General features: G+C 41.6%; 1 protein-coding gene across 3 annotated transcripts in view; it reads right to left on the reverse strand.

Moving 5' to 3' along the window:
• SEPTIN10 (septin 10) overlaps positions 1 to 23,784 on the reverse strand; it is a 45,968-nt gene that overhangs the window by 2,307 nt on the left and 19,877 nt on the right. For all 3 annotated transcript variants that reach the window (XM_061155368.1, XM_061155370.1, XM_061155369.1), the window contains exons 3-10: positions 23,569 to 23,686; positions 22,960 to 23,155; positions 20,884 to 21,070; positions 17,590 to 17,751; positions 16,062 to 16,158; positions 14,782 to 14,950; positions 8,290 to 8,422; positions 1,061 to 1,248 (exon numbers count right to left, since the gene is read on the reverse strand). In XM_061155368.1, the coding sequence (XP_061011351.1) occupies positions 1,061 to 1,248; positions 8,290 to 8,422; positions 14,782 to 14,950; positions 16,062 to 16,158; positions 17,590 to 17,751; positions 20,884 to 21,070; positions 22,960 to 23,155; positions 23,569 to 23,686 (1,250 nt within the window). The remainder of the gene's footprint in view (positions 1 to 1,060; positions 1,249 to 8,289; positions 8,423 to 14,781; positions 14,951 to 16,061; positions 16,159 to 17,589; positions 17,752 to 20,883; positions 21,071 to 22,959; positions 23,156 to 23,568; positions 23,687 to 23,784) is intronic.

Consider the following 23,784-nt stretch of genomic DNA (forward strand, 5'->3'; position numbering starts at 1 on the left):
AGCCAACAAAAGAGATCCACTCCCTGGAAGAGCTTATATTAAAAGATTATATATGAGAATTCCTTCTTCCCACAAACCATAACGTCCACAGGCCAATTAAATCCACTCCAAACCCTGTGAATTTAACTCTCCATAGTTCAAAAATGGAAAGCTATCACAGGCAGTGTTATATTTTCCTAACTTTTTGAAGGTGACTTATAAAGTCTTCTGACAATACCAGTTTGAAATACAATGTGGTGATAAAAGAAACCCCAGGACTGCCTTGTGAGGCCCAGGAGAATCTGAGCTGCCACAAGGCGGGCTGGATGCTCAGCAGAGTGTGCAAATAGGCGAAGTGAGGAGGACATTCAAGGGGGAGAAATACAGTAAAAAAAATACAAAGGAGGGAAAACCACCTTATTTTCTAAGACTTTGGTTACACTGGTTTTAACACATACCCCAGACCTACAAGCCTTGGCGCCATCCTCCACCTGTTATCAAGGCCGCCCTGGCGCACGGGGTCCCTCTCTACCTTCCTCTGCATCTTTACGTCCACCAATCGTTTCACAAGCTCTGACATCAAAGCACAGGAGTTCCAATCGATAGCCTGGTTCCCTTATTAAAATAAAAATTCTCACAAAATCATTAGCGGAATTTGTTTAAAAGAAGTAAACCTAAGAATTAATTTTTTATCAAGTATTATGTCTCTAATTTCCCCAGCAAAGTATATAGCTTCTGTCAGGCATGAAAGTCGACAGAACTGACAAGAGGTCAGTAGTTATTAGACATGTCCTGGAGTGGACAGTGCCCTCAGGTCACAGACCCTCCCACATTGTGGCAAATTTGTGTTGTATTCACTCACACATTCATGCAAATATTCACTCAGATGTGCACAGAGCACTAGACACATGGCAGGTACCCTTCTAGCTGCTGGGGAATCCGCACACCGGGAGGGACCAGGGCTCTGCTCTCAAGGAGCTTTTGTTTCAGTGCAAGAGACAGAGGGGAATAAAGAGACAGGGCAAAGAGCCGTGAAGAGGGGGCACTGAGGCTGGAGGGGTTGACCAAGGGAAGGGCTTACTTCTTGCGGTCCTTGTCCTTCCTCAGGTTGCTGCCTGGGGTCATAAAGGTCTGGTTCTGGTATATCTCAGAGGTAGCTTTCTTCTTGGAGAAAGCGATGATTTCTTCTTCCAGAAGTCTTCTCTTCTCTTCCAGCCTCAGCTTCTCCTCTTGGTGGACTCTTTTAAGGTGCTCAAACTTGGCCTGGAGCTGTGAAGTGACGTGAGATTCCTGCTGAGGATGCTGTGTGGCAGCACACACCTGTGCCTTTTGGCGCTGCAGCCCTGCTCAGGCTGCCTGCACAGCAACCAGGCAGATGTTCACATGTGGAACTGCTTTAACTGAAATGAGCTCCCATGCAAAAACACATGAGCAAAACAAAAACAGCCTCACAAACAAACCTCAGTTTTTTAAATATTTGACCTCTTCTTAGAGTTTTTCTTTAGTTGCTCTCCACATTTTCACCAAAAAGCCTCTTCAAATAAAGTTTCTAAAACTGTTCTTAATAAAAGTGAGGGACATAAATTATAGAATCAAGTTATCAAAAATAGGAAAAGTCCATCTTTTCCAAATAAATTTACCATGTACTAGTGAAATAGCTGTTGGTTACACTGGTGAACCTGTGTGGAAAGCACTGTCAGTTTAAACCAAGAACCTTAAAAATCTGATGTGTTTTCCCACAGTCATTCACCTTCTTGAAATCTGAACTAAATCAAACACCGTTGAAGATGTGTGTCACAGTCAGCTTCGTATCTGTGATTCAGCTGAGTGTGGACGGCGCAGTCTTGTGGACTTAGTAAGTGAAGACACCCACCTATAAGTGGGCTTACGCAGCTCACTCCCCAGTGGTTTAAGGGTTAGCTGCCCTCACCGTCGGAGAAGGCAATGGCACCCCACTCCAGTACTCTTGCCTGGAAAATCCCATGGACGGAGGAGCCTGGTAGGCTGCAGTCCATGGGGTCGCTAAGAGTCTGACACGACTGAGCGACTTCACTTTCATTTTTCACTTTCATGCACTGGAGAAGGAAATGGCAACCCACTCCAGTGTTCTTGCCTGGAGAATCCCAGGGACGGGGAAGCCTGGTGGGCTGCTATCTATGGAGTCGCACAGAGTCGGACACGACTGAAGTGACTTTGCAGCAGACTTCACTGTAGTAGGATCTACACCGTAATTGGGGAAAAAAACCTTTGTCTCTAAGAGAAATAACACTTTAAAATTCATTTATGCTAAATACACTCGATGCAGTCATTAAAATGAGTTTTGCCAAAGTTTAGAGATTTCAGATTTCCCTGGTTTAATTGTTTATCTGAAAAAAAAAAAAAAAAAAAAAACCTAGGGACTTTCGCAGGTTCCTTATGAATCAGCCGTGTGCCAAGAATACAAGCACAGCATCTAGAATCTGCATTGAAAAGTCACTCTCTTGAGGGGAGGATTCCTGGGTCTGGTTTAACTTTCAATTCATATTTTCAGCTCTGGGCAGCAACCTAATGTGTATACAAAAAGTAGGACTTGGTTTATAGAAAAGATGGCATATGATCACTGAGGAAATACTTTGCTAAAAACTAGAGGCTGAGGGCAGAGATAGCAGAGAGCTACGCTGCTTCCTAATAAAATTCGATGTTCTGGATACAGAACAGCTGTCTACTGAGCCAGCAAACCTCACAGAAGAATTTAGACAGAGACAGAATAGTGTTGAACAGATGAGGTGAGGCCCAAAGACTCTTGTATTCCTGAGACTGTCACTTCCAGAGAGATCAGCGCCTTAGCATCTGCATGTGCCTTTATATATATATAGCTAGGACATGGAAGCAACCTAGGTGTCCATCGGCAGATGAATGGATAAGGAAGTTGTGGTACATATACACAATGTAATATTACTCAGCTATAAAAAAGAATGCATTTGAGTCAGTTCTAATGAGGTGGATGAAACTAGAGCCTATTATACAGAGTGAAGTGAGTTAGAGAAACACAGATACTGTATATTAACATATATGGCATTTAGAAAGATGGTAATGACAATCCTATATGCAAGGCAGCAAAAGAGACAAAGATGTAAAGAACAGACTTTTGGACTATGTGGGAGAAGGCAAGGGTGGGATGATTTGAGAGAATAGCATTGAAACATGTAAAATATGTAAAATAGATGACCAGTGCAAATTCAGCGCATGAAGCAGGGCATTCAAAGCTGGTGCTCTGGGACAACCCAGAGGGATAGGGTGGGGAAGGAGGGGGGTTCAGGATGGGGGGACACATGTGCACCCATGGCTGATTCATGTCAATGTATGGCAAAAACCACCACAATATTGTAAAGTATTATCCTTCAATTAAATTAATTTTAAAAGTTATAAAGAGTTGGTGGTATGCATATAGAGTGGCAGCTCTCTGAGCATGCGTGCACCCCCATGAATTGGGAAGAAGAGCAGAAGGGAGGGTAAGGCTTGGAAAGGGAGACTACAGGACAGGTTTATTATACATTATGTGAGTAGAATCCAATCTCTGATTCCTTAAATGGAGGGTGCATACTTTATATCCTTAAATATTCTGGAAAGTTTTAGAGTACTTCACATATCATTCATGAGGTTGACTAGAAAATTCCGGGAAAACTGTAAAGACAAAAATGGCTTAGAAAAGGGGGTAGGCGGAATCCGACTATTATTTACATTACATGGAGTTTACAACTTTGGGCAGCGACGGTCTACTCCACATACATGAAGCACTCACTTGTGGCTCCACTTTTCACTACAAGGCCTTTAATTCAGACACATTTTCAAATACTTGAAAAGTTAAAAGCAGGAGACTTTCTGCGCTGTTGAAACTACTCACTGATGTTCTGAAAGGTCTGTGGCCACATGGTACACTGCTGTCTCTTGTATAAACGAGCCTCTGAGGACATCATACATTCTGCTGTGCAGTGACCCTTTTTAAAGTATCTATTTTTAAAAGTGAATACCAGAAACAACATTCCTTTCTTGCCAAACTAGCCAATGTCTTTGACCTGAGTTCTGTACTTTGCTGGGTTCCCAGAAGTGTCTCTGAGAAGCACCCAGGACCGTGGCTCAGCCACACCTAGTGTATATACTGCATATACTCACTCTGGACTCTCCAGGTCTGGGTTTTAGTGCAGCTGTACTTGTTTACTTCAAAGTATCTACAGTACTTGTGGAAACAGGGAAGGCATAAATATTAAGTGAACAATTAAGAAATAAGACATGTGCGTGGTTAGTTGCTAAGTCATGTTCAATTCTTTGCAATCTGTGGATTGTAGCCCGCCAGGCTCCTCTGTCCATGGGGATTCTCCAGGTAAGAATACTGGAGTGGGTTGCCATGCCCTCCTCCAGGGGATCTTCCCCACACAGAGATTGAATCAGTGTCTCCTGCATTGGCAGGTGGATTCTTTACCACCTGACCCACCAGGGAAGCCCTTTATTATGTGTAACTCATGGATGATTATGAATAATTAACAGATGTTTTGAAGAAGTTAGTGAAGTGAAAGTCTCTCAGTTGTGTCCGACTCTGCGACCCCATGGACTGTAGCCTGCCAGGGTACTCTGTCCATTGCGATTCTCCAGGCAAGAATACTGGAGTAGGTTGCTGTGCCCTCCTCAGGGGATCTTCCCAACCCAGGGATTAGTCTCTTGTATTGTAGGCAGATTCTTTACCATCTGAGCCACCAGGGAAGCCAAAATATTCTTATGGGGGGTTTTAAAAATTAAAATTCAACTGTAAACCACTTCTACATCTTCTCACTAGAGAAACTGAGAACCATGATGTATGAGAGAGAAACTCTTACAAGAGAAGTATAGCTAATCAGAAGAAAAACCAGCACAGTTTCCTACTTATCACAGTCTTCCTCAATGTTTGTATTTCAAAATAACTTCAAGCTAGGGACTGTTCTCAAATAAGAGACGACACAAAACAGAACAGCTAAATGCAGTTTTAGACCTAAGATTGAATTCTGGTTCAAAAACAAAAAATCACCAAATAGAAAGGAATAATAAAAGATAATCTTGAGATGACTGGAGAAATTTGATTATGATGATCAGGTTAGATTGTGGCATTGCTATTACTGTTCTTAGGTGTAATACTGGTACCATGATTATGGAGGAGAAGGCACCTGAGCTTCAGGAATGCATGAAGTGCCCTTGATGTTTACACCAGCCTTCAGGTGGCCAGGAAAACATACACCCTAAAGATGGTGATATGTCCATTCTAAATCTAGGTGTGAGGATGGACATGGGTACCCTGTACTTTCATTTTCCCATTGTCTGAACTTTTTGAAAATAAAGATCAAAATTCAAATTATGGACAAGATATATTTGTACATTATTAATTTTACAAAACCACTTACTATTGGGTTTATTTAAATAGCAGGTACTATCAGAGTATTTTAAATAACAGGTTTTTGTAGTTAAATTAAGCTTCTGAGGTGGCATTAGTGATAAAGAACCTGCCTGCCAGTGCAGGAAAGGCAAGAGATGGTTGGGAGGATCCCCCAGAGAAGGGCATGGCAACTGACTCCAGTACTGACTGGAGAATCCCATGGACAGAGGAGCCTGGCAGGCAATAGTCCATGGAGTCACAAAGAGTTGGACATGACTGAAACAACTTAGCATGCATGCATGTTCTCATGGATAATTTGATTACAAATAACTCTGCATTCAGATGGGTATATCTTTCCTTTTCTCCTTTGCCTTTTGCTTTTCTTCTTTTCTCAGCTATTTGTAAGACCTCCTTAGACAATCGTTTTGCCCATCTGAATGCAGAGTTCCAAAGAATAGCAAGGAGAGATAAGAAAGCCTTCCTAAGTGAACAGTGCAAAGAAACAGAAGAAAACAATAGAATGGGAAAAACTAGAGATCTCTTCAAGAAAAGTAGAGATACCAAGGGAACATTTCATGCAAAGATGAGCTCAATAAAGGACAGAAATGGTATGAACCTAATAAAAGCAGAAGATACTAAGAAGAGGTGGCAAGAATACACAGAAGAACTATACAAAAAAGATCTTAATGACCCAGATAACCACGATGGATGGTGTGATCACTTGCCTAGAGCCAGACATCCTGGAATGTGAAGTCAAGTGAGTCATAGGAAGCATCACTACGAACAAAGCTAGTGGAGGCGATGGAATTCCAGTTGAGCTATTTCAAATCCTAAAAGATAAGGCTGTTAAAGTGCTCCATTCAATATGTCAGCAAATTTGGAAAACTCAGCAGTGACCACAGGACTGGAAAAGGTCAGTTTTCATTCCAATCCCAAAGAAAAGCAATGCCAAAGAATGTTCAAACTACCGCACAATTGCACTCATCTCACACACTAGCAAAGGTAATGCTCAAAATTTTCCAAGTCAGGCTTCAACAGTATGTGAACCTTGAACTTTCAGATGTTCAAGCTGGATTTAGAAAAGGCCAGCATCTGGTGGATTATAGAAAAAGTTAAGAGAATTTCATAAAAACATCTGCTTCATTGACTACACTAAAGCCTTTGACTGTGTGGATCACAACAAACTGGAAAATTCTTAAAGAGATGAGAATACCAGACCACCTGACTTGCCTCCTGAGAAACCTGTATGCAGGTCAAGAAGCAACAGTTAGAACAGGACATGAAACAACAGACTGGTTTCAGATTGGGAAAGGAGTACGTCAAGGCTGTATATTGTCACCCTGCTTATTTAACTTCTGTGCAGAGTACATCATGTAAAATGCCGGGCTGGATGAAGCTAAGCTGGAATCAAGATTTCCGGAAGAAATATCAATAACCTCAGATATGCAGATGACACCACCCTTACAGCAGAAAGTGAAGAAGAACTAAAGAGCCTCTTGATGAAAGAGGATAGTGAAAAAGTTGGCTTAAAACTTTTTTAAGTTTTCTTAAAACTTCAGAAAACTAAGACCATGGCATATAGTCCCACCACTTCATGGCAAATAGATGGAGAAACAATAGAACAGTGACAGACCTCATTTTCTTTGGCTCCAAAATCATTGCAGATAATGACTGCAGCCGTGAAATTAAAAGACACTTGTTCCTTGGAAGAAAAGCTATGACCAACCTAGACAGCATATTTAAAAGCAGATACATTACTTTGCTGACAAAGGTCCATCTAGCCAAAGCTATGGTTTTTCCAGTAGTCATAGATGGATATGAGAGTTGGACCATAAAGAAGGCTGAGGGCCGAAGGATTGATGCTTTTGAACTACGGTGTTGGAGAAGACTCTTGAGAGTCCCTTGAACTGCACAGAGATCAAACCAGTCAATACTAAAGGAAATCTATCCCAAATATTCATTGGAAGGACTGATGCTGAAGCTCCAATACTTTGGCCACCTGATGCGAAGAGTTTGACTCACTGGAAAAGACCCTGATGCTGGGAAAGATTGAAGGCAGGAGGAAAAGGGGACAACAGAGTATGAGATGGTTGGATGGCGTCACTGACTCAATGAACAGGAGTTTGTGCAAGCTCTGGAAGATGGTGAAGGACAGGGAAGCCTGGTGTGCTGTAGTCCATGGGGTCTCAAAGAGTTGGACATGACTGAGTGACTGAACAAGAACAACAAGTAAGTCTAAAGGGACTCTCATATTAGCAAGTTTATTTGTATTAACATTTCTGTCTTCTCTCAGAAATTCTTTTTTGCGGCTCTTGCTTTTTGATCCTCACCTTAACTTAGAATCCATTTACTTAGATGCAGCCATCGCAGCTAAGTCTACAGAAGATAACTTAACTCAAGTAAAAGTAAAATTTATCCTTGAAGAACCACAAGCAAACAAAACTAAAGAGAACCAAACAAAATTTATTGCAGATAATTCTGTGCCAAAGCCTCCCAAAGGCCACCTGGACCACCCACTTCCCCCAGGAAGCCTGACTTCAGACTCAACAGCTCTGAGCCACCCACTTTCAGCAAACAACAGTCTGAGGGACTCTCAAAACTCCAAAGGGCTTATCAAACCATAGCTAAAGCATCTCTACCTCCTAGTTAAGATAGTTGAAACCCTTCTTGGTAATGTAGTCCTCTACCAGCCCTCAATAAACCACTTCTAATCAGACACTTTGTTCACAAAGGCAAAATTTTTTGTTTTCAGCCTGTGATTTTTTTTTTTTTTTTTTGGTAAAATTTTGCATCCAAAGACTATGTGTTAGAAGAGCTACTCTTAAAGAACAGCTCGTCTTTAAAACCACCTGTTAATTCTTGAGATAAATCCTCAGGTTAATAGGACACCCCAAATAAACAGAAATCACAGCAAACAGCAGCACACTTGCCTCTCTCTCAGCTTCTTTCAGGATGGCTTCTTTCTCCTTCACACGCTGCACAAATAGCTGCTTCATCTCTTCTTCCTTCCTCTGGCGCTCACCATAGAACTCGTGTCTCTTGGCTTCGTAGGTCTCCTGAAGACTGAAAAGTTATTTGTGTTACTCTCATGTTAACAAGATGACATAGAAACCTGCAGACATTCAAACTTCCAGGTTAGGCCTCATGACTGTCCAGCGTGTGTGCCTCCAGGGAGCCGAGGGCAGGGAGAGCCCACCTCCTTCAAGGAGCGCGGGTCTGTCTGTGGGTCCCTGCTGTGCCAGCACTCCCAGAAGTGCTCGTTTCACCCCACACGGGTTCCTTCATCCACCTCTCTGGACTCCTCCCCTCTATTTGTTACCATGCCTGATCACCAGGGTCTGGGAGTTCAGCCTGGGACCCCAACATCATTTCAGTCCAGGCTTGTTTTGATTTCTACAGACACATTGTTCAGCCCAGCTTGATCTTTGAACTTTTCTGCCTTCACTGTTGCGATAATCTAATTGAGCTCTAGGATTTGAGTTCATCTTTCTTTGATTTTGTTCTTCCTGCTACTCCTCAGATTTTTCCACCAAAAACAGAGATCTCTTTTATCTTTTCCTTCTGCATTAGTTATATTATCTCCAAAACGAGAGCACCTTAGAAACTGCAGAATCCTGTAAACAGACCTCTCCTCCTCAGGTTTCAGGCACACATCTCTTGCTCCAGCCACTGCCTGCTGCCCTGCCCTCACTCTGCCCCACAAGTCCTATACCTCCAGGAATCTGCCTCTAGTCTCCCCAGTGGAATCCCCTGTTCCCTCCATGCACTTCCATGGCTCTTTGTTATACCTCTTCCTGGGCATTCCCACCCAACTGCATCTCTCTTCCACCAGCTCAGCATCTTTGTAATCCAGCTGTCCAGCAGAGCTCTCTGACACTGCAGTTTCTTCATAAACGTTCATCTAATGACAGAGACTGCAGGGAAGCAGGGCCAGTGTAGCCCACAGAGCAGGGACTTCCTGGAACTCCATGACAAGCGCCTCTCTTACCTGTGGAATTTCAGAGGAGCCACAGACCTCCTCACATGCAGAAGCGCTGAGCCCTTCCATCACAGCTCACTGAGAGGACGTCCCAGCATTTAACAGGGAATACAGTAAATTGGCTTTCCAGGTGTGTCATGATTTAAAAATTTCTACTGCTTATGAAAATACTTATAGCTAAATAGATTTAAAATGCAATAAAATTTAGGAATTTTACTAACCTTATTTAACCAGAGAAATAAATCTTTTATGGATAGAACTGTATACATTTAAAGAAAATTGGTCAGTTTTCATTCCAATCCCAAAGAAAGGCAAAGCCAAAGACTGTTCAAACTACTGCACAATTGCACTCATCTCACACCCTAGCAAAGTAATCCTCAAAATTCTCCAAGGCAGGCTTCAACAGTACGTGAACTATGAACTTCCAGATGTTCAAGCTGGATTTAGAAAAGGCAGAGGAACCCATCAATTTGTTGGGTCATCAAAAAACCAAGAGAGTTCCAGAAAAACATACTTCTTCTTTACTGATTATGCTGAAGCCTTTGACTATGTGGATCACAACACACTGTGGAAAATTCTTCAAGAAATGGGACTACCAGACCACCTTATCTGCCTCCTGAGAAATCTGTATGCAGGTCAAGAAGCAACAGTTAGAACTGGACATGGAACAATGGACTGTTTCCAGATTGGGAAAGGAATGTGTCAAGGCTGTATTGTCACCCTGCTTATTTAACTTATTTGCAGAGTGCATCATGCAAAATGCCAGGCTAGATGAAGCACAAGCTGGAATGGAAGCACAATCTGGGAGAAATATCAGTAACCTCAGATATGCAGATGACACCACCCTTATGGCAAAAAGTGAAGAAGAACTAAAGAGCCTCTTGATGAAAGTGAAAGAGGAGTGAAAAAGTTGGCTTAAAACTCAACATTCAGAAAACTAAGATCATGGCATACAGTCCCATCAGTTCATGACAAACAGATGGGGAAACAATGGAAACAGTGAGAAATTTATTTTTGGGGGCTCCAAAACCACTGCAGATGGTGACTGCAGCCATGAAATTAAAAGACACTTGCTCCTTGGAAGAAAAGCTATGACCAACATAGAGAGCATATTAAAAAGCAGAGACATTACTTCGCCAACAAAGGTTCGTCTACTCAAAGCTATGATTTTTCCAGTAGTCATGTATGGATGTGAGAATTGGACCATAAAGAAAGCTGAGCACCGAAGAATGGATGCTTTTGAACTGTGGTATTGAAGACTCTTGAGAGTCCCTTGGACTGCAAGGAGATCCAACCAGTCCATCCTAAAGGAAATCAGTCCTGAATATTCACTGGAAGGACTGATGCTGAAGCTGAAACTCCAATACTTTGGCCACCTGATGAGAAGAACTGACTCATTGGAAAAGACCCTGATGATGGGAAAGACTGAAGGCAGGAGGAGAAGGGGACTATAGAGGATGAGGTGGTTGGACAGTATCACTGACTCAACGGACATGAGTTTGAGCAAGGTCTGGGAGCTGGTGATGGACAGGGAAGTCTGGTGTGCTGCAGTCCATGGGGTCAAAAGAGTTGGACATGACTGAGCAACTGAACTGAACTGAAGGAAAATCAGAGTAAGAAATGTTACACATTAGCCCTTACAGCTGAGCATGAGTGTGTGGTACTTAACAGCATGTGTTCCAAGGAGGAACAATCCTATACATTGTCTTTAGGAGCAAAGTTTATAAATATACACAGTGTTCTAGATGACCACATTAATGCCTCTGGTCTCAAGGAGGCATCCTATTTCTTAGAAGGTTTTTTGTTTGTTTTTTTTCTGTGTTTGTTTTGGTCTTATTTTAAAGAAGCCTCTAAATCAGTCATGCCACCTTCACTCACATTTCAGTGGTCCTACACTGGACTGATAGCTTTTAAAGACATAACTTGGTTTAAATAATGTATCTAAATCATGTCAAATCTAACTTTTAAAAGGTTCTCAGAAATTTATTTACACAAGCCCTTGAATTGTTCAGGAAGAAAGTCAAGCCACCTGACAAAGAGAAAAGACCAGACACTTAGAGAATAGCTGCTGCCGGCAGAGACTGGTCTGGACTCTCACTAATCCCTGTGCACCTTGAAGAACAAGCACCAACACTGTCAGGGTTAGTGTGCTGATGCTCAGAGTAAGGTCATCTGCCCAGAGGGACAGAGTTAGCAAGGACAGAGCTGGAGCTGGAACCTGGTCAGACTTGCTCCAAAGCCCACATTCTTAACCCCGATAAATCCTGCCTAAAATGATGCCTCAGCAGAAGGTAAAGGGAAGCACTGCTCTGGTGTGCTCTCCATCTGTCACACGCGCCCACTGTGACATGGAAGCTTACAGAGCCAACTGCAAGGAAAGAACCACACTGTCTTTCAAAAGGTGGTAACGAAACCCTGAGAAGATCTGCAAGGATGGTTTATACAGTTAGTGTTGTGAAACTTATGCAACCACTGTTGACTGCCATGGATTGGAGAATGAAAAATAGCCCTCTTGCTGCTGTATTTAATGTGGCATATATGCTAGTTGCAGACATTACCGATTTAAGGCAAAGCTGAAAACCAAAGAAGAAAAAGCATCCTAGGTGCTTGCATCTGTCAGGAAAACCACTGCATCTCTCTCTTGGGAACTCATCCATGAGCTCAGGGTCCAGCTCTCCCAGGACTGCCGAGTGCCCCCACTTCTGCTGCAGGCCAAACACAGAAAGGGAACTACTTCTTGAGAGTTCCCAAGAAACAAAGTGTATGACACAAAAATTTTGCCAGACACTTAAGGGACTCTAAAATACCACACAAATCGACCTTCCAAACTCTAGAGCAGTGATGATCAACAAGACTGTTATGTTCATCTAAAGTAGCTTAGGGATTTGAGGTTTATAAAAGCACGTTTCATGTAGTTTAAATAATTAAAGGTCAGTTAATTAAGACCTCAAGGGTACACACAATGCCATTACCTGAACCTCATGACAAATACGAGATTGGCGTGGGTAGACTGGGACATGAATCACAACTCCACACAACCAGTCAGTGAAAGGAAATGAAGATACTTCAGGGAAGAAGCTGGGCCGTAAAGAGAAGAGGTCATCCAGACAGCTCATTTTTCTAGTTGATACAGTATCGAGGGACAGATTTTACATGCCAACCAAATTATAGTGACTGCTATTGCACACACACCAAGTAAATTGGAAGATTCCCCAAAAGATGGAATAGAAGTTCTTGAAACCACACTCCTGAAACCTAAGACCTCAGACTAGAAAGAATGACAGAAGTTTTATCAAACAGTGTATCCACAAATGAGAAAGCATGAAGAGGAGAGAGACTGTGCGTGCCTGGCCCAGGGAATCTCGTCTTGTCAGGACTGCAGGCCAGGGCAGGGTAGAGGCCCACCGGCTCCTGGGCAGCAGGCAGGCCCCCCCTCCTCTGAGTGGAGTCTTTATCCTTCCTGCTTCTGCCATCCATCCTCTTCTAGCAGCTTGCAGCCACTGCTCTTGCCCTCTCACCTGCTATCCACTAAAGAGCCTCCTTTCCCATTCTCTACCTGTCCAGTGGACAGATGCTCCCCAAACTGAAGAAATACTAAAAGAATGGCTGTTCACCTTGCCTGCCCACCACCTGTCTCCTGTCATATTGCTATTCTACTTCTCCCCACAGGAGGCATCTTGGTGGGACAGCCAGTCAGGCTCACACCCACCCTGCCAAGACATGCGCACACGTCCTATGTTGGGCCCATTAGACATCCCACTTTCCTGGAAGAAAGACTGGAAATGGTCTGTTCATTCTTCCACTCCAGCAGTACAATGAAACTGCTGGTTTTCTCCCTTTGAACCTGCAAGCCAGCACCGTACTCGTGACTGACATGGCCTGCTCTTCTGAGAATGGCAAAGGAAGAGACTGGACTATATCACACTGCTGTACAGCCACAGCACAACCTGGTCCCCATCAACACGGCCCACCTCTCCCTTCCTGAGTCCTATTAACTTCACCTTCCAGTTCCACTGGAAGGGGTAAATACGCATCTGACCACCCCACTCCCCGCACCACTACCAAGCCCCTGTGTTTGTGCCTGGATGCCCATAGCAGCCTCCCGCCTGGGTCTCCTCATGCCCAGCTTCTGCTCATTATAACAGGGCAGGAGCATCCTCCTCCTGCCCCACCCTGGGGCCTTCTATCCCATGGTAGAGGGCCCTCTATCCCATGGTGCACATCTACCCACTGACCAGCAGGACGTACCTGGACTTGATGGGGATTTTAACTTAAATGTGATTCTTAGGCTCCATACCCAGAAATTCTGAGCCTGCATTTCTACATCACCCACAGGTGACTGATGACTGATCTATCCCTCTTCTCCTTCATGCACATGGACACCCCTGTATAACCTCAGACTTGGAAGAATGAGAAATGAAGCCTCCTCTGGGAAACACTAGGGATGCCAGTGCTGGACAATTTCTCTTCAGCAGAGAAAATCACTTTACTAGAACCAGTCTGTTACAGCACACCCAAAATTGGTGAGGAGGGTGAGGTACATAGAATTCTTAGTTTATTATGCTGCCAGAGCTAAAACACTCATTAATCTGTAGAATGGAAAAGTTTAGCCTCACCTGATATTAAACCTTCCCGAAGGTCACGTGCAGTGGCAGCTGGCTCCAGGGCTCCCCTCTCCCATGGTGTTTGCTCTGGTGCAGACCAGGACACCAGGGAGGGGCTGCAAAGTCAGTAATGAGATGCCAAGGAACTCTTGGTCCCATAGCAGATTTAAAACAGTGCTGGTCCTGAGCAGAATTGTTCAGGAATGTGACATAAAAATAAACCTGATTTAGCACGTTTGCATAATTTAATTTAAAAAAAAAGACCTCAGGAGTATAGCAGCATATAAAATAACAAAAGAAGTTCCAACAACACTTCATGCTCTAACCATTGAGCAAGTTACAGTTCCTGTAACTTATGGTAATATCTTTAGTCTAACCTCTGACTCCCCACAAAAATGTTCATGCTTCCTTTATAAGAAATTTTCCTACATTTAGTTATTCCAGAACTTCCATCAGGATGAAAGACAACAGCTTCATAGTTTATTTAATGATTCATATTCCAAATTTTTTAATAATAATATACTTTCATTTTTTTCATATAAATACAAAATTAAAATCAAATAATGAGAGCTTTTTCCTTTGGTTACTCACTTCAGCAGGTACTGAAATCCTGAGATTCTACCCTGTGTTCTTCCTTCTACTTAACTCCCTAAGTCGGATGAGGACTTGGAGACCTCCAAGAGCAAGAAGCCTTCCAGTAATTCAAGCATCATAGAAAGCGTGATAATAAATCATCATCAAGTGGTCTTTCACAGTGTGGGAGATTCTCCCGTCATCCTGGATAGATAAAGAGGTACCATCCTCCCCACCACCCCCTCCTCCCGTGGCTGGCTGCTCACCTGAGTGGCTGGTTCTCTGGGCCCACGTCCATGAAGCCCATCTCCTCCAGTTTGCGGCGCCGGTACAGCTCATAGTGCCTTGTGTGGGTCTGGTCTCGAAGATCCTCCATGTTTGTACAAATGAGCATCTCCCGGAGCTTGACAAAGTCGCAGTGGTTTTCGTTCTCCACTAGCCAGAGAAATAGAAAATACCAAGAGTGACTTTCAATCCTGACACACAATTGGTATTTGTTGAATAGATGAGTAAATGCAAACATATTTGAAATAAGCAACAGTGAAATGATCAATCTAAGAGCTATGGCTGTTTCACCCAAGTAGCCAAGGAAGTACTTCTTGTATCACACACACCAAATTACAGGTAGTACTCATTAACAGACCAGAGCACTGGCTTAAATTTGGTAGCCAAGGGAAACAGGAAAGAAATATATTCTATCTGGTACGATATGCTCCACTAATCTCACTAATATTTTGTTACCAGTTTATAAACCATCCTCAGGACATTTCACATACCACTTGAGAAGAGTATGTAACATTTTTTCACTAAAACTTCAAGGTGGTAAATTCTGCACACTCAACAACACCATCTGTGCCTGCTGTGATTATCAAATCCTTGTCCAACATGATGCCACATTTGTGGTCCTGCGTTAGGTACCTAATTGTGGCCAATAGTTGTAAATACAATTACCTTTATATTTTCTAAACATTAAACATTAAAAATTAAAAATGTTAAGTTTTGTCAATATTTTCCACTAAATAAAACATCTGTCAATTAAAAAAAACAGCACTGAGAAACCAGTATCAGCAGGGGTAATCTATTCCCCATTAGTTAGTACCATGAGTGAATGAACCAGATAGTTAATTTCATACTCATTGTAATGTTAGATACATGCTAAAAATCTTCATTTGGCTGACTGGGAAATAGTTGACAATACTTTGATAAGTAAAAATATATAAATTTATAAGGAGGTTTATTGTGTTCCAGAATTATCTAGTAATTAATTTTTGTACTATGTTTAAACAATACTATTTACACTCAAATTCTGTTCAAAGTACCCAACTAGTGGTTCCCACCTTCTGAGTGTCTTAGCACACCTTAACAGGTAACTAACTGGTCTAACGCAGGAAGTGGGGAGGCTCCATTTGGCTTTGCAGACATGGCTAAAACGTCAGCCCTTCTGACAACTAGTCAGAACCCAAAATAAGCATTGCCTCAGAGGATGCACTAAATGCAGCTTTTAGACTGTCAGGCAAGCACACATGTCCTTGTAGATCTCCTTTACCTTGTACGACGCCCCAGGGATACTGGCGAGCTTTGACCATCTTATTTCCAACTTTCACTTCATCCATACTTCCCACCACAGCAAATGGCAGGTGTCCCTGGAAAGGAGCCAGCATATCAATCACATCTCATACCAATGACAACAGAGAAAAGGACATTTACTAAATGACAAGTGTGTTAAAGTCAAATGGTCTGCTGTGCCTTGGCTTTTAAAACCTGCCCTGTGAATACATGTCAGCTGTTCTACAGTCATCCTCAGGCCCTACAGAGAAAAATAGTTACTGAGAATGCCCCACATGCATTCCAACTTTGCTATAAGGATACAAAAAAAAAGAATTCTAGCACAGGTATCATTTACCTCATGGTCTTGGATATAAAAGACAATGTTGAAGAAACCACATACACACCATATATGGTATATAACTATATTTAGGGTATACCTACATACATAACACCAATATCAAGTAGTAGTTAAGTCCCAAACTATGCTAACTACAAATGTTACAGAAATTCAAAGGACTGAGAGATCTCTGTGACAGGAAGACACAACCAAGCTGGAGACAGAGCAAGCAGCATAGGAAGAAATAGCAAAGCAAGAAGACGATTGTGAAAAAAGACACAGTGGCTGGATTTAATGGCAGTGAGGAGATTGTCCTGTCAGACACTGAGAATTAATTTAGGGAAAAATCTAATGTAAACAGTATATGTTTAATATTTAATGATTGACAGTGTGTAGTCTCTTGTTACCCTCTGAAAACTTATTCCAGGTGGGCACACACACAAAAAATCAGATATAAAGAGTTTAACACACAGGGTTTAATATCACTTCCTTTACATAAGTCAGCTTTTTATATATTTAGTTTAAGTATCTTAATATGGACAAAGTGTGAAAAAATCAGAAAAGGAAAAGAGGAGAAATGGAATGAACAGGTACTGAATGTCACTGCCAAGCAGTGAACAAAGCTGCCTCCTCACAACAGTGAGCCCTGTTTTATAGGTAAGTTAACAGTCTCAGGAAAATGGGGAGCCCCATTTTATAGGTAAGTTAACAGTCTCAGTGAGGTTAGGAAGTTCCACAAGAACTCTAAAACCTTTGATCCATCAAAATCTAACCAAGTATTTAAGAAATTTGGTAGCCTGAAGTAACACAGAGGACTTAGTCATCTTTAATCATACTGTTATGTATAATTAAAATATATACTAAATATATTCTATATTAAAACACAAAAGTTATGTGAGTATTTCACATGTACTTGTGACACTATAAGGGAGGAACTTAAATACTAGATTAGAAAGCTCCCTGTAAAGTCTCTCAGGAGGGAGGCTGTGCCATCTTCTGTCCTTAAAGACAGGACAGAAAGGACTCTTACTACGGAAATAAAAAATGGTCCCACAGAAGGAGAATCCCATTCTCACAAGTGTATCACTTAATTTAGGTGAAAATAGGGAGGGAAGAAAAATGCTCACAAAAGTAGTAGCAATGTTACTTTTTTCGTATATTAAACAGAATGATTCAGTTAAGAGCTTACGTTCATTGAAGCATTGATCTTAGCAATAGTTTCATCATCTGTTGGGAAATGGTATATCTGAACACCATTGCTGACCAGTTCACTCATGAGCTTGATCTTAAACTTCTGTAATTCAGTTTTAGAAATTGCATCTGCTTTGGCAATCACTGGTATAATGTTCACCTATTAAGAATAAAGGAAAACAAAATCTGATGATCGAGGATTTATTTTTTAATAACAAAGTTTCTGAATTCAAAACCACTCTGACAGATTTCCTTAGGACAGGCAAACTATGGTCCACTCATTGCCTGTGTACATAGGTAAAGAGTTCCTGGAACACAGCCAAGCCCACTCATTATACATCATGTATTTCCTGTGATCACTTTCATTCTGTAACAGCAGAAGTAGGCCTGGCCCTTCAAGGGAAAAGCTTGAAGGCTCCTGATGTAGAAATCACGGCTTCATTCTTACAGACAGCCCTACACAGCCATTCCTGCAAATGCTGGGCTGATAATAACTGCTTTTCAGAAGCAGAGCTCTTACAAAGTTTCATCTTTCAACTGAAGTCAGGTTCAGAAATCTCACATTTTCCCCTCTGTCTCTTACAATTCCATCATACACAAAATAAGTAGAATGTAAGAGATGAGCTGAAATCACCTGCGTAATTCACTAAGAATTTTTATCTGTTAAAAATCTCAGCACTAAGTAATCTGGTGACTGATTTCAGCAGACCTATGGGTCAGGCCACAGGCCTCCCCTGCCTCTCACTGAAGCAAGCCCCTTTTCCCAGTGAATGCATCTGATCTGACCCCACTGTCAGAATCTTACCCATAGGTCGACAGAGGGAAATTTTATGGATACCAACTACAAACATTCACAACTCAAAGGAATTAGTTTTTCAGCATTATTTAAAAGTCCTGTCACTGGCCAGAGTGGAAGAGATGTGGGGACATGAAGACTAACCTGCAAGGCTAGTTCTGTGAGATTTTTAAAAAATACTTATTTATTTGTATTTATTTATTTGGCTGTGCCAGGTCCAAGTTGTGGCATGTGGGATCTTCAGTCTTCATTGTGGCATGCAGGATCTAGTTCCCTGACCAGGAATTGAACCTGGGCCCCCTGCATTGGGAGCACAGATTCTTAGCCACTGGACCACCAGGGAAGTCCCAGTTCTGTAAGATTAATGTATCCACAAAGGAGTGATATCACCACAGATTAAAGGGTTTGTATGTTTTTCATTATTTATTAGCTTGTTTTTAGTGAAAAACTTCAGGCTGAGTAGTCACATGTGTCAAAAGAGTGAACTGTCAGTATAATTTTCAGAGTAGAAATGAAAACTAAAATAATTCTTTTTCTATTCTTGAAACTCTTTGTCTTCTCCAGCTTCACAGTGATTTACGGTGTGTACATTTGGATTTATTAGTCTTAAATATGTTCCAAAGGGGATAAAGATTTTTCCAACTAACCATGAAATAAACTTTCCAGCAATTTTGGGTAAACACCTTTCAAGATAAGTTAGTCAAAGTATATAAAAATTTGATGCCAAGTTCTTGATTTCAGTATCATATATACTTAGATAGTCAGTAAACTGTGCCAAGTTATACTTCTAATTGATTCCAGGATCAGTAGCAGAAGCACCCAGTGTATGTAGCTGACATTAAGCTTTCTCACTGTAGTGTGAAAACCTGACTGACATTTGACTACTGAGGCATCTGTTTCAGATGTCCATTAGAATAAACAGCCAGCACCTGAGGACACAGCTACTGGCTGCCATCAGGTAAGGAATAGGCCACCCTCCTGGAGGACTCCTTTCAGAAAGCCTAGGTGACCTACCTCTCCCTTCAGGCCCCAGGTCCCACGGAGGTGCGTTAAAGTCACCCACAAAGAAGGAACTGGAGAGGCCCAAGATGCCCCGCCCTCAGACCCTGATAAAGGCTGATCGCTCTCTCCCTTTTCCCTCCCTTCCTCTTCCCCCCGCACCTGCTGCACTGTGTACACTCAGATCCTGTAGGAACAACCCTTGATCCTCAGAGTCCCCCAGTGCTTGTTGCTGGGGTGCCGCCTGGGATTCTAAGAACCACGAGGGCCGGCCCAGTGTCCCTGGATGTGGGAGAGCGTGTGAGGGCCCACTGTGAGTAAATGTAGGTATGGAGCACATCACATTCCCAGCCAAGCTCATCACCATCAGTGGGCTGAAGGACACAACACAGGCTGAAAGCAGATGTCCCCGCGGATGGGGACATATCACCTGCACAAGTAATTCCCCGTGTAGAGCACTGGAGTCATCTTTTAAGAACAAGATGCACTATCGATTTAATCACCCTCACACCTCTTTCAGAAGTAGATGCTCTTCTAGTTTTGATTTTAAAAGTGAAGAAACTGAAACTCAGAGTGGTGGAAGCTTGCGAAGAACATGGGGCGATCAAGTAGCAGAGCAGCCCTGAAAGCACCCCCACAACTCCACACAGACCTCAGCCTGGAGCTCTGTCTGCCTGAGATGAAGTTGCCCACTCCTGTGTTCATGTCCCTTTAGTAAGGGTGGATTTCTACACATCAGACTCAATTGTGAAGATAACTGGCTGAATGGTTACAATATCCCATCAGGTGAACAGACTCTCACCCAAGCTCCTCCAGGTTTGTCTCAGCCAGGGGACCACAGTGCTGGTCTCGGCACTGCGATGCCCGCCGCCTGCCTCCCACACTGACTCCTGTACAGAAGGCAGCCCTGGTAGACCCCATGCTCTCCCAGTGCCAGCTCACAGGCTGCTCAGCCAGGGCACAGGGGAACCTTGGAGACCTTTTTAGTGTGAGAGTGAGTCTTTATCCTTTAAACAAAAAAACCTGAAGTGAGTTAATTTCTGGATACTACTACTTACAGCTCCCTGAATTTATATATAGCTCATTGGCTCAGAAATTAAAAATAGGTTTTCTGGATACAATTCAAATTAAAATTAATTTACTGTATGAGACTTTAGATCTTAATCTTCATCAGTGAGCTTCTTATCATTTAATAGTGTCATAAAGCAAAATTAGTGTCAAATAAATTCTATAGTTAAATGAAAATGAATACACATATTCTGACATGCAATTTAATCACTAAAAAAGGACTGAAATTTTATGCTAACACTTTTTCTTTGTATCTCATCTTCCAAACTGAATTTCTCTGGAAAATATCCTAAAATTGAAACTTGTTAAATGTTTTAAAAATACACAGAATGAGACAGTTATGACATATGCACATATCATAAATATATTTATATATTTAATAGTTCACTCTAAATCCTGAAATGCAACCATTGGCTGTTTCAGACCCACCTTGCTGTCCAGGCTCTTCATGGTCAAGAGATCCAGTGTCTTCAGGGAGTGGCCTGTCGGGGAGATGAAGTAGAGGCACACGTGCACGCGGGAGTCATGGTAATTAAAGAGAGAGCGCTTGATCTTCAGCTCTTCTTGGAGGTAAGCTTCAAACTGAGCATCTATGTAGTCAACTATTGGTTGGTAGCTGAAAAAATATTTAAATATTTAATACAATATATTCATAGTATCTTGATAAAGTATTTGCATAAATTTAAAGTTTGAAATTTGTTTTTTCACTAGTGAACAAACAGTTGACTTCTACGCTAAATAGATAACTTCAGTAATAAAACAAATGTGCAAATGTGCAGGTACAGAGGCAGTACTTTGAAACTGTCAGAACCACCTGTGCTTTAAATGATCTTACAGAAATGACCCTGAATGTGCCTCTCACACTCATTCACACCTGGAGCCCTCTGGCATGGCTCCCCAAACCTGCCAGGCTGCTGAAGGAGGATAGGCATCTAACTGCAACCATGCTGGGCATGGCATATTACCCCACATGAGTATCAGCAACCTAAAAGTTATTTAGGTCAAACTCCATGACTTCTTGTTCTGAAATTAAGCTTGTGTGGCGTGGAAGCATGAACGTGGTAAGGAAAGGGCATACCCACATGGAAGCATCCTAACCGGTGACTCAGGCACAGCTCCATTCTCGTTTATTTACCAGCAGAGGAAGCCGACAGGCTTAGTCCTTCCCTGGATGCATCCTCCTGCCTCAAACGCCTGACCCCAAGAGAAAGCACTGCCCTGGGGCTGCAGAGCAGCCCCTCGCCCTCTGGGAAGAACTGACCTGTGGGCATGTGAGGAGAGGACCCAAGACTACAGACATTTCCTATAACCATCTTGGTGGTAGATAGAAAACTACACATTTGTCAAAATTAAGTTGTACACTTAAACCAATGCATCTTATTTATTGTATGTAAATTTTACACATCAATAAAACTTATTTATAAACAAATTAGAAAGGAAGAACAAATGCCATTATTTGCAGACTATACTATTGCATACATAGAAAACCTAAACAAATTTATTAGAGATGCATTAACTAGAATTAACCAGAGAATACACAGAAGTTTCTATGTACAAGGTCAATTATATTTCCACACATTAAATGGAAAATGAAATATTTGTAAAAGATATCATTTATGGGATCATCAAAAATACCAAATATCTAAGGATAAATTTAAGTAAAGCTTTACATAATTCCTATATAGAAAACTAAAAAAAAAGCCATGTGTCATGGGCCTTTGCCTCCTCCACTAATCTACTTCTTCCAGAAAGCCCACAAAAATTGTTTCTTGAAATCTAGAGCAGAACACACAAATGTGCTGAACAGGTTAAAACATAATGCGAGTCAGTTTTATAACATATTTTCCCTCTAAAGCAAACTTTTAGGACCTAGAAAACTACCTCTAAAATAATGAAAATATATGAATTTCAAAAAGGAAAAAGAACGGTCATTGCCCCAGTCTGTTTCCTCCTTTTATGGCTTAATTTTCATATTTAAGCCAAAATTATCTTTGTAATACCATAGGAGAAATAATGACAAAAAATAGTAACCTAATACAAAATATAAATTAAAACTGAATCATCACACCTTTCCTGCAATGCTTAATCTGGCTAATTTACTTAGAACTTCACAAAAAATTCATGTACCATGGATTTGGTGATTATGTATTTGCCATGTATGCCTGTTTGTTTTTTTTTCTCAACAAAACAAGTCTTGCCTGAAAATTAGTAAAAATCACTTAATATACACCAAACTGTCATATCAGGAAAAAATTAAAACTATTTTTTCTATCATGCACACTTTAAAAATGTGATTCAAATTACTCTAAAGAAAATAGACAACTGGACAGAAAAATGTCAGTTTCTCAACAAAAACAAAATATTGCTTTATTATTTAAAGAATTTAAGTCTGGGAAGAAAGGCATGGGTTTCTACAGATTAAAATCAAATCAGCACACAGGCCAAGAAGGCAGATATCCTGTAATAAGAAAAAAACCTGTTTTATTACTAGAGGAAAGCACGTACCTCTCTTCTTTGTTTATTTGGTCACCAAATCCCACTGTATTCACAATGGTTAGTTTCAATCGAACGTTACTTTCCTGGAGTTCATATGTCTGTGCTTTAAGTCTAACATGTGGGTAAAAATGTGAGGATTCATGGTCTTCAAAATTAGTATTAAACAATGTGTCAATCAGCGTTGATTTTCCAATTCCAGTCTCCCCTGAAAGAAATGCAGGTACATATTCATATTCACAGGTGCACAGGATGGATGAAAAACAGAACAGTAAACTCTTACAGTGATTTGGTTTCCTGAATCCCAAATATTTCAAATATTGCAAGGGCTGGATTGTCCCTGAAAGAAGTACATGCTAAGGTGGTTCATTCTAAGCTGAGCATAAAAATGAGCCCTGTATGCTGAGTTACTCAGAACTCTGAAGAAGGCACTGAAATGTTTAAAGAACAAAGAGAAAGCTTAAAGCAGCACAGCTAAGAAAAAACTGATAGAATTTAAATAACTGAAAAAAATCTATACTCTTGCTCTCAGGTTGCTCAGATGGGCACCATACTGCCCATCCCAAGAAGGAGGTGAGCACAGGAGCAGGATGAAAAAGTCTGGACAGGCTGGGCACTCACCCACACAGAGAATGTTAAAGCAGAAGCCTTGCTGGATTGACCTGTTGACCAGCTGATCAGGCAGGCTCTCAAAACCAACATGGCCAGACATGGTTAAAGAGCGAGGACCTTCTTTTTGCTGCAAGAAAACAAAAACCATGGCAACAGTTTTTTAAAGTTTTACTGAGACAGAATATAGGCACATTGGAAAGCACAGACATAATTTATTAAAAAAAC

Source organism: Dama dama, chromosome 11 (genome assembly GCF_033118175.1).
Source record: "Dama dama isolate Ldn47 chromosome 11, ASM3311817v1, whole genome shotgun sequence".
Classification (NCBI taxonomy): Eukaryota; Metazoa; Chordata; class Mammalia; order Artiodactyla; family Cervidae; genus Dama; species Dama dama.